The sequence below is a fragment of the Barbus barbus genome (genome assembly GCF_936440315.1).
Source record: "Barbus barbus genome assembly, chromosome: 2".
Taxonomy (NCBI): Eukaryota; Metazoa; Chordata; class Actinopteri; order Cypriniformes; family Cyprinidae; genus Barbus; species Barbus barbus.
The window spans coordinates 19,732,201-19,741,994 of NC_136730.1; the positions used below are offsets into that span (position 1 = coordinate 19,732,201).

Consider the following 9,794-nt stretch of genomic DNA (forward strand, 5'->3'; position numbering starts at 1 on the left):
TGTTTATATATGTGTGTAACCCTGTACGTTTTGCTCTGCAGCTCTTGCGGATGTTCTTCAGGCAGCAGGAAGAGTTGCGGCGACTGAAGGACGAACTTACGCAGAAGGACATTAAGATTCGACAGCTTGAGCTGGAGCTCAATAACATAAGAAACAGCCCAAATATCAACAACAATAACAACAGCAGCAGCAATGGTAGCAGCATTTGACATTGGATCTGTGCTGTGTCTACTGATTTCATAAAGTGACACACTATAAGCCCTGAGCACTGCTGAAACACACAGGCTTCCTTTTGCCTAAAACTCCAATATCCCTCCTCTAAGACCACAGGAGAGCAAGCACTTGTCTTTATAAAGCAGCATTTCGCTCTGACCCCACAGCTGCTGTGTGCTAAGTCGACTTTATTGGAGTGGTGATTCACTAACCCTGTGAAAACTGTCCCATCACGTGACCTTCAGTCACTGTCAGTTTACCTGCAGTGGATTGATTCTCTCTATGAATTGGTTTTGGTACAAGCTATTCTTTGCATTATCATCTCATCTCATAATTGTAGACTAAATTTAATTAATATAATTATTTATATCTCTTTTTTTCTTTGTGCTACTTAGCCTTGTTCTAAACAGCTTAATAAACTCCATATAGAGAAGAAACATGTTATAATAAGGTCAAACAGACATGCTTCACCCATCAAGCTGTTATCTCATGTAAACACTAGGTCTATTGCATCATTTTGATATGACCCACAGTGCCGTTTTAATGTAGAAACTCAAACACCACAGTGCAGTAATCTTACACTGCAGATGATATTTATCCAGCTGACATGCTCCTCAGAAGGTTGTACTAATAGAAGTTGGGGAATTTGTAGCTTCACATAATTTAGATGGTTCTCACACTGTGCAATGTGAAATATGTTCAAATCTGTTCATAGAAGCCATTCAAATGTGTTTTTAAGTTAAACTTAAGTATACATTTAGAAAAATTACATTTTGCACCAAACATTCAAAAAGGCCACAAATTGTAAAATGCAGTTATGAAATTAATTAGTAAAAGATGTAGTTTTAGAGACCTACACTGTAGTTCCATAGGAAAGTAAAGTTTAAAGAGGACGCGAGTAAACGAAAGTTCAACGAATTAAAGAATGAGAGACAGAAATGGTTACATTTTTGATTCGGTAAGTTGAATGAATGATAGCTACTTCATTTTAAAGACTGGCTGTGATTTATAAAGCATAATTAAGCATTGTTACTTTTTTTTAAATGAGCATTTAAATCAAACCTATTTATTGATTTCCGTTTTCAGTTCAAACCTTCAAATGAAATGTTTCAAGTTTTCAGGTTTGTAGCTTGTTACCATGAATTTACTGTAGGCTATCCTTTCCGTCCTGTAACATTCAAATTATTGACCCTTTTAAACAAATTGCTTCTCAGATGGGATGTAAGCTCTTACAAAGTGCATTGTATTCAGCTTTGAACTTTTAATGTAAACCCTTTCAAATGTTTTATTGCAAAATGGACAAATAATGCGCCACGGCCCCACGAAACACTCCAGGTGCAGTCACGCTGCTCTCTAAAGGTTAACCTATTAATTATGATTTAAAACATTTATTTTGGAGGGACAAACTGGACCAGCTCGTTTTTTAAAGTTGAATGGCACATTTCCTCGACCGCCTGAGCTGATGTGTTCAAATGTTATCCCTTTTAAAGTATATATCCAGGTACCTAAATGAACTAGTGGTTATAAATAATCTCGCTCGACCAGCACGAAAAGGAAAGTGTGAATTTAGTGAGTGTTTGACATTTTCCTGCTGTCGCTATTTAATAAAAACAGTATAACCCTCAAGCTTTGTTAATATTTTGCTTCATAAAACAATAACACAAACTCCAGCAGCTCTTGCTTCGTTATTGCATAGTAATAGCGCGTTTTGAGGAGAAAGTGCATTTTAGGTGTTTTGACATTAGGGGGCGGTAAAGCCACAGCCTTGCTCATCTCAGCACAGGCCTACACTTGCCATGAAACAGACCACACAGTTAACATGTTAAAGAGCAGTTCAGACACAAGCAGTGGTGCTTAGAAACCGCTGGGTAATAATAGCACTGGGCCTAGCTAAATGGGCAAAACTGTGAGGAACAGGTTATGTAGCCAGCAGCTACATTCCAAATCTTGTGCCTTATAATTATGCATCATTTTAGATGTTGAGGTGAAGTGGTTACTAATTTGTTCAGTACGAGGTGCCAGAATATTTGTTGTACTCAGGCCCCTTTCATTTGGTGTCAGACAAGGTGCTCACTGCCTACACAAGCACAATTAATGTAGAAATATTTCGTGCTGACAATGCCTGAAGAATTATGAGGCAAGACATTAGGCTAACCTTTGTCTTTGATTAAAATGAAGAACATTAATTGGTAATCACTACTCTGCATTTCACTATTCATTATGATTAACTGACTAACTAAAGCATGTTGCACAAAAAGTAATTGCATGCAAGGTAAAAACACTAATGTGCTGAGCTGAATTTACTTGAACGGTACATCAAATCTAACTGTCTAGACTGAGACTAGCTTAATTGACCTTCGATCTCACACACACACACACACAAATGACAATCTGTTCCCACAGATTGCAAGAGACACCTCAGTTACTCTGTTTGCAATGCTTTCATGCTCATCTTAACAAAAGCACACGCTTATACAGTAAATATTCATTTGAACAAAAATGCTGACTTCTATTCATGTGAAATCTTAAGTCTTCTTTTAATAAAAAAGTTCAATCAGTATGATCTGACAACTGGATACAGCTCAGTTAAAATTGTGAATGCTTTCTATTTAAATTGGCATGATGCTTCTGAATATTTACACAATATTCAGTCATGTATCATCAAAAATATACAAGCTATTTTCCCTGAGCTTCACAATGCATTTTCACGTCATATATTCAGTTAACCCGCATTATCAGTGGCGAGATGATATACACTTGTCATCTCTGCACAAGACTTCAAATACATAACCTATTGATCAAGTATGTAATCACATCTAATTACAATAAGTGGATTTTCGGTGGCTGTCAGAACAGAGAACTTCAATTTATAGAGCCTCTTGCGTTTTTATTCATTTTATTAGTTAATGGTTACAACTGAGATTATTTGTGAAAATGTCTGCCATTATCAAAGGGAATCAGAAAAAAAAATATATTTGGTCATTATTTACAAAGAACACGAAACCTCTGAACTATCCACACAAAAGGGAGAAGGGGTTTAGGGCTCATTTGACAAGGGCAGACATTCGGCTCTTTACATTTAAAAAAAAAAAAAGAAAAAAAAAAAAAAAATCACATTGAGAGGTTGAACTGTGCATGTCCAAGCAGACATCATGATGTATTCTTCAAGCCTAAACAGCACGTCACATGGTGGTGGTGGTGGTGATGAAAACACCAAAGAAACAAAATATACAAATAAATGATGCAATAAAAAGTGGGTTAGAAAATGTTCTTCCTTGAAATCCAGTAGTCAACTTTAAAATAGAGTCAGCCATGCACTTCTAAAAGGTTTTTGGTTGTTTTTTCTTTTTTAATACATAAGTCATCACCAGCATTTAGGCATCAACAGTAAAGACAGGGAAAAATTACAAGAGCATACTGGTCTTTTTTTCCAACAATAATAAATTTCCACACTGTGTTGTCAGCCATTTGAAGAGCTTTTGGAGAAAATGAAGGGAATCAAACTGAAAGTACAAACCAAACCAAAAGAAAACAACAACAACAACATCAACAACAAAAAAGCTAAAAACAAATATTTAAACTGTGTCCTTGTTTATACTAACCATCCCCTACCATTTGAATACCTCCCAAACCATCGCAGAGTGACAATAGGACAGATATACAGGGGTTAAACGGTCAGATCACAATGGTGGGAGTGCATGTTCAGTCATCATCTTCCTCCCCTTCTTCATCCAGCTCTCTTTTCCTCTTCTGACCCCGCTCCTCCTCTGTAAACACAACACAGGAGGACCAGAAGTTTTGTTTACTCTTACTCTCACGCTGCTTACAGCATTCACTTCACGGGTGGTACAAACACTTCATCTATTCACTTACCAAAGTCTTCCTCATCCTCTACCTCTCCGTCATTTAACTCTTCTTCCTCCTCTTCCTGAAAGCATGCGAAAGAGGCACAAATTGACACCATGTACGTGTATTTGTAAACAAAAAATGAACCAGCAATATTTTCCAGCATTAACCTCTCCACTGATGTCCTCTTCTTCCTCTTCTTCTCCCTCTTCCTCATCATCCTCCTCTCCCTCTTCTTCATCTTCTGGAGCTGCATCTTCATCATACTCCTCCTCTTCTCCCTCTGCAAACAAAATTAGGTCAATGACAAATGAATTTCTTTAAAAACTGATACATCTTGAAGCACGGTGTCAGTCAGACTCTTCTGAAACATACCATCTTCATCATCCTCGTCGTCGTCTAGGCCGACATAAGCTTCGGCATCAGAGTCTGGTGCTTCTTTATCCTCTTTGTCATAGCCGTCAAGATATGTCAACTGAGGGAGCAGCTTGAAAACATTTTCTCTGTAGTCATTCAGGTTTGTCACCTCACAGTTGAACAAGTCTAAACTTTTGAGGCTTTCCAATTTTTTCTGTTGGGATAAAGACAGGAGGACAAAGTAATAATTATAAATTGGCGGAAAATTCTAATAATTATAAATTATTTAGATGTGTTATTCAAGAACGTTAATAATAACAGTACTTTAAAGTCTCTCAACAGTGTTATCATTACGTGTGATCAACTCCACTTGTTTACACCTCTTATGATGCTATAAACGGATCTTACCAGGGGTTCGATGGTGCTGAGGTCTTTAATTTTGTTGCCGCTGAGGTTGAGATGGGTGAGGTTGGGACACTTCTCTGCCAGTACCTCCAGACCCCCTGAGATTCTGTTATCGCTAAGCTCGAGCTGTGGAAAACATGATTCAGTGCCATATTAAAAAGACTGGCAAAGACTTCACACAATCCGAAAACATATTTTTGATACTTCTTAAGTAGTGGTCAAGAAAGCACCTATTACCTTTTTGAGTTTGTTTAGCTTCGGCAAATTGGCGACTGATGTTAAGCCTACGTTGATTGTGCTTAAAAATTCCAGTTCCTCAAACTCATCAGTGAGGCCCTCAATTTTGCCCTCATTTGACCGACAGTTGTCGAGCACAAGCTCTTTCACCTGGCAAAGGGCACATGAAATGAAATGTTATGATTAACGAATACAGCACTTGTTAGTCTCCACCTGAGAGTCTTAAATTCAGTCACAGCAAGAACGGTTTCTTTGCAGCATGCCAAGAGCACCATGTGTGTTTACAGAAATCATGTTGACCCACCAAAACAGCAAAAAAAAAAAAAATTAAAAAATAAAATCTGGGGAAATATTTCTCTATATAATCACACAGTTATCAGCAAATACTTGGAAAAAAATAAAAACATCTATTCTTAACACAATATGAATATATTAAATCAGGTTAGAATGGGGGGGGGGGGGGGGGGGAGGGGGGGTAGCAGATAAACACGTCGGGCGCCATTCAGTTGTAAAGTTTACTTCAGCATGCGGTCTACAGTAGCAGATAGGGGTGCATGTTTCGGTGCTTTGACAAAAACTCACATTTGACTCCCTATCCAACAAAATGGCTGACTCCGCAACAAGCGGCGTACATGGTTTTCCTGCGGGTAGAGCATTTTTACTATAGTGCGTGCTCGAACAGCAAAGTAAAGACGCGTAAACGATAGCCTGGGTGTTACACAAATGCATTACATTGTCTTGGAAGAGCAAAGACACGAGGACGGACCCAAGAATTCACGAGTAGGAGGGGCTGAGAGGCGCATGATAATGCAATGGAGTCGCTCTTTAAGCGAAAGGTATCGACTTTCACGGAATAAAAATGAAATTCCCGGCTTCGTACACGGTCGACTCGATATATTCAACGGTTCTGGTCGGTTCAAAGCATAGAGACGGCGGCAACGATTCTCTGCTCGATTAAATATCGTGCGTCTTTGTTGCGGGTTAAAATGGCGGCGTGTCCTAGATCTTGCAACTAGAGGAGCGCAGCTTCAAGTTGCGTAGCGCTCACATAAGCGCCCAGTCTGTGTCAATAACAAGCAGAGCCACACGGCTGAAAATCACTTTATCCTGCCAGTGGAGGCGCTCAGAATACGGTTATGACATTTTAATTACGAGCTCTATTACAGCGTATTTGGGTATGCGTAAAGGGGCAATAACAGGGACCTTGATAACGTTGCACGGAATTGATCAGAGACGGTCGCTACACTTGTGAGAATTGATATATAGTAAGAAAAACACGGAGGACATTTAAGAAAGAGAGTGTGCCGATTTGGTCTTTGCATTCTGGCAATGTCGTCGACATATAATGCAGTTTTAAATAGGTTTGGGCACCTTTACGCAACTAGATATGCTGTGACACGATTCCTTTCCATACCGCGATTGAACAACAAATGCGCTCGTTTTCCATCCAAATCAAAGAGGCGACTATCAGTAACGCGCTAGAAGCCCTCGAAAAGATCCCGCCTAAGTATTTTCACAACTTTTCTTTGATTGAGAACCGTAAATACTTTCGATTTAGACTAAAATCCCCCAATAAAAGCCTTTTGCTGGAGAGATGCCACGAAATGTATTTGACCGATCGGGTTATAGCAAGCTATCTGCCAAATCGCCTGCACAGCAATTCACAAAAATGCGTCCCACAACAAGTTAGCGAACTGGCCAACGACCACTGTGACTGGCAAGTATGAATGTTGAACTGAAAAAGATGTGCGAAAGTGTGAGAGAGGCATGAACTGACGGCAGGCGACTTTTGCAGCACTGAGGATGCAAAGGAAAAGGGCGCGTTCAGGGGCTACAAAGTTACAAATATGGCTCCTCACGCCGCTTCCCTTGTTTATACACTGAATGCATGGAGCTCTGGCAGTTTCCGAGCACAGCATCACCAAAAGGTCTCGCGAAAGTTGGGGAAAAATAGCCAGTAAAACTGCTGAACTTATAGGCACACTGCGATAACAATATCCAAGGCTCTAGGCTTGTAACAAAGTCGCCGCAAACTTTTCATTCAATACATCAACTTGACGCGTGCACATCTAGCGTTGTCCATCCACGCAGAACTACTCTAACCAACAGTTTTATTAAAATCATATCACTCAGCAATTAATAAAGATGCTTACGTCTGACGGCGTCCGGTTCCGCAACTCCAGGTGAATTCTCTTTTTCATATCCATCTTACTGAACTCTAAAAGAGTGATTTAAACCAAAGAGCGCAGTTAGACTTGGAGTCTTTGCTGCACATTCAGCTATAGCCTCTTAAACTAGCTATTGCGAGTCTCACAAACTTGATGCCTCAGTGGATGGGAGTTGGGTGTGGGATTGTCGTCACCGGTGACCAATTAGAAGCGCGGAATGGAATGTGAAAATACTCACATCTACACAGCCGACCAATCAGCGGTCGATCACAAACTGGGTGGGGTTACAGGAACTGTTAGGTTGATCCAGCGAATCTGTTTTAGGGTGACATCTATGCGATAAAATCAACCGAACTGCCGAAGGCGCAGAGACTAAACAGGGGTATGCTAGTTGCTTTAGTTTTGAGTGGCTTTATCCACAATTAGACCAGGAAATAGGAGTCACAGGAATACGAAGACGTTTTGAAACAAACTGACGCGTGTTGGTTACAAACGCTCGTGGAAGTGAGGGCTGTGCACGTATTAAATATTGTGTCAAACTACTGCTTTCTGTCTCGAAGCACATAGTTTCCTGGCAGTCAAGTACAGTCACTTTGGACTGATGAATGGTAGACCGTCAGGAAAACACGACCCCTCCCCCTTTTGGAGGGAATGCACGGCGGCGACCACCGAGACTATCTGCGCTAAATCTTTATTACTTTTCTATTTTACGCAGTGAACGCTGGGGATTTTTCACACTGCTTGTCACAATAAAGGGGATTTCACGCAGTGTGGGATTTAAACGAGTTAGCCCTCTTTCTATAAACGCCCATATGTAAATAATAGCCTATAATGGTTTGAACAGATGAAGCATAATATTTCAACGCGAACCAGTGAATGGTTGCATAAGCGGTGATACGACACATATCGACGTAGTTTAATTATTACAAACGAGCCCCGCTACAGCAGAGCCCATAAGTTACCAGTAGCCACTGGTCTTATTAAAAACAAGTTTGTCACATGCACTTGACTGCCACATAACCCACTCCAACCACGAACCCACGCTTTTTCCTACAGTTCAAACCAGCCAATCGTATTTCAGGGGGGAGCATTCACTTCCGCTTCTCGTTTTGACTATTGTTGGTATTGAGGGGGAAAAAAACAAGGTCACCTGACTGTGCTCCGGCGCCATCTTGACTCGCAAAATACATCACATTCAAATAATTATAATACCATTTATTGACTCTTAAAACGAACAAAAAGCAATAGACTTTACCTATATTTGATGTCATGTCTGTATGTCGCTCCGCTACCCCTTAGAAAAAACTGTAGAGCAACTGCTTGGCGCATGATTGTTTTCACAAGTGCACCGGCTTGTTTGTTGAGAGAGCGCATTTCACTGGCGACTCTGTCGTTTTACAACGTTATTTCGAAATCACTTCATACCAGGACATTTTGCCCTTGAAGAAAACAGGAAAAAAAATCTTCTTCTCTCGATCTGGCCACTGACTCCAACCCGCGCAAGCAGGCTATTCTCAAGCCCTTTTGATTGTACTTGCGCATTAGTTGAGACCATTTTTCCTCTGGGTGTGTCACACTCGTTGTCTGAACGCCCTTGCTAGCAGTACTGCATCAACTGTGTGTGTGGATTGCATTGCAGAGTGCGTGCACGATGTGCGCAGAGCCAAATCGTATTCGCACGCTTTGTGGCACACACACACGCACACATTCGCTCCTTTTCACACCATCGACGGCTAACTTTTGTACGTGAAAGGCGAGGAACGTCATCAGGACAAAACGTAGAAAATGAGCGAACGTGCACCAACATGTTTGCTCATGCCAGTTAGAAATCACTTTCAGGAAACTATTTCTTGCGCGGAAGACTTTGTCGTTTTCACAGTGACAAAGAAGACCGCGTGCATCATGTGACCCACCACCGAGAAGGGTTAGCTGTTTGCATAAAAGGCATTTAACGCGGGGTTATTTTAAGAGGACAGATGGATTGATGAGCATTTACACCATCTGCTATAATGCTAAAAGGGTGATGCAAGGATCAGCTCGTGACTTGTTTAATCATCAGCCAGTGCCACTTTAAAACAATGCATCTTGTTTTATTACCATATTCGTTACACGAGTTCAGTCATTTTGTGAGGCAGCGTCAGACGCATTCGCTACATTTTACAAAACAGGAGTAGCATGTGTCAAGTTTTATTTGTCACAACAGCACTGTACATGCAAAAATGAAATTAAAAAGTGCAGACAATAGGACAGAACCGAATCATAATGTCACAAATGTGTAGTCACAAATGTAATGCATACTTCATGACATTAAAAGCAAGTTCAATCAAATTCACTCCTTGTCCAGGAATTAATCATAGCTAGACTTCTTTAACTGTATGCCACACACTGAATACTACAATTTCTTTACACGAAAGAATCACCAGACCACTCTCTGGCAGCTGATTCTGTTAGTTAAACAACCCTGTCTAAATGCACCTTATTTGATTCACACAATTGCAAATAATGCAGTTTATTAACATGACTATCATGCATTTCTCACAAAACCACTACATTTGAATATCTACCGTG

The 9,794-nt window shown here is 40.4% G+C and overlaps 2 protein-coding genes across 6 annotated transcripts in view; one reads left to right on the top strand and one right to left on the bottom strand.

The window, feature by feature from the left end:
* LOC306884463 (coronin-2B-like) overlaps positions 1-2,797 on the top strand; it is a 49,901-nt gene extending 47,104 nt beyond the window's left edge. For 3 of the 5 annotated variants that reach the window (XM_079440337.1, XM_079440338.1, XM_079440339.1), the window contains one exon: positions 42-1,885. In XM_079440337.1, coding sequence (XP_079296463.1) covers positions 42-209 — 168 coding nt within the window. In that variant the 3' untranslated portion in view covers positions 210-1,885. Of the gene's footprint in view, positions 1-41 lie in introns of all 5 variants that reach the window. The other 2 variants (XM_079440336.1, XM_079440335.1) reach the window with 2 other exon arrangements.
* LOC306884511 (acidic leucine-rich nuclear phosphoprotein 32 family member D-like) lies at positions 2,734-8,812 on the bottom strand. The gene is made up of 8 exons (XM_079440435.1): positions 8,482-8,812; positions 7,212-7,276; positions 5,059-5,208; positions 4,825-4,947; positions 4,435-4,630; positions 4,230-4,342; positions 4,087-4,141; positions 2,734-3,980 (listed from the first exon to the last, which is right to left on the bottom strand). Exons 1-8 carry the CDS (start codon positions 8,495-8,497, stop codon positions 3,916-3,918), a joined length of 783 nt encoding a protein of 260 aa, XP_079296561.1. The 5' UTR covers positions 8,498-8,812; the 3' UTR covers positions 2,734-3,915.
* Positions 8,813-9,794: the final 982 nt, after the last annotated feature.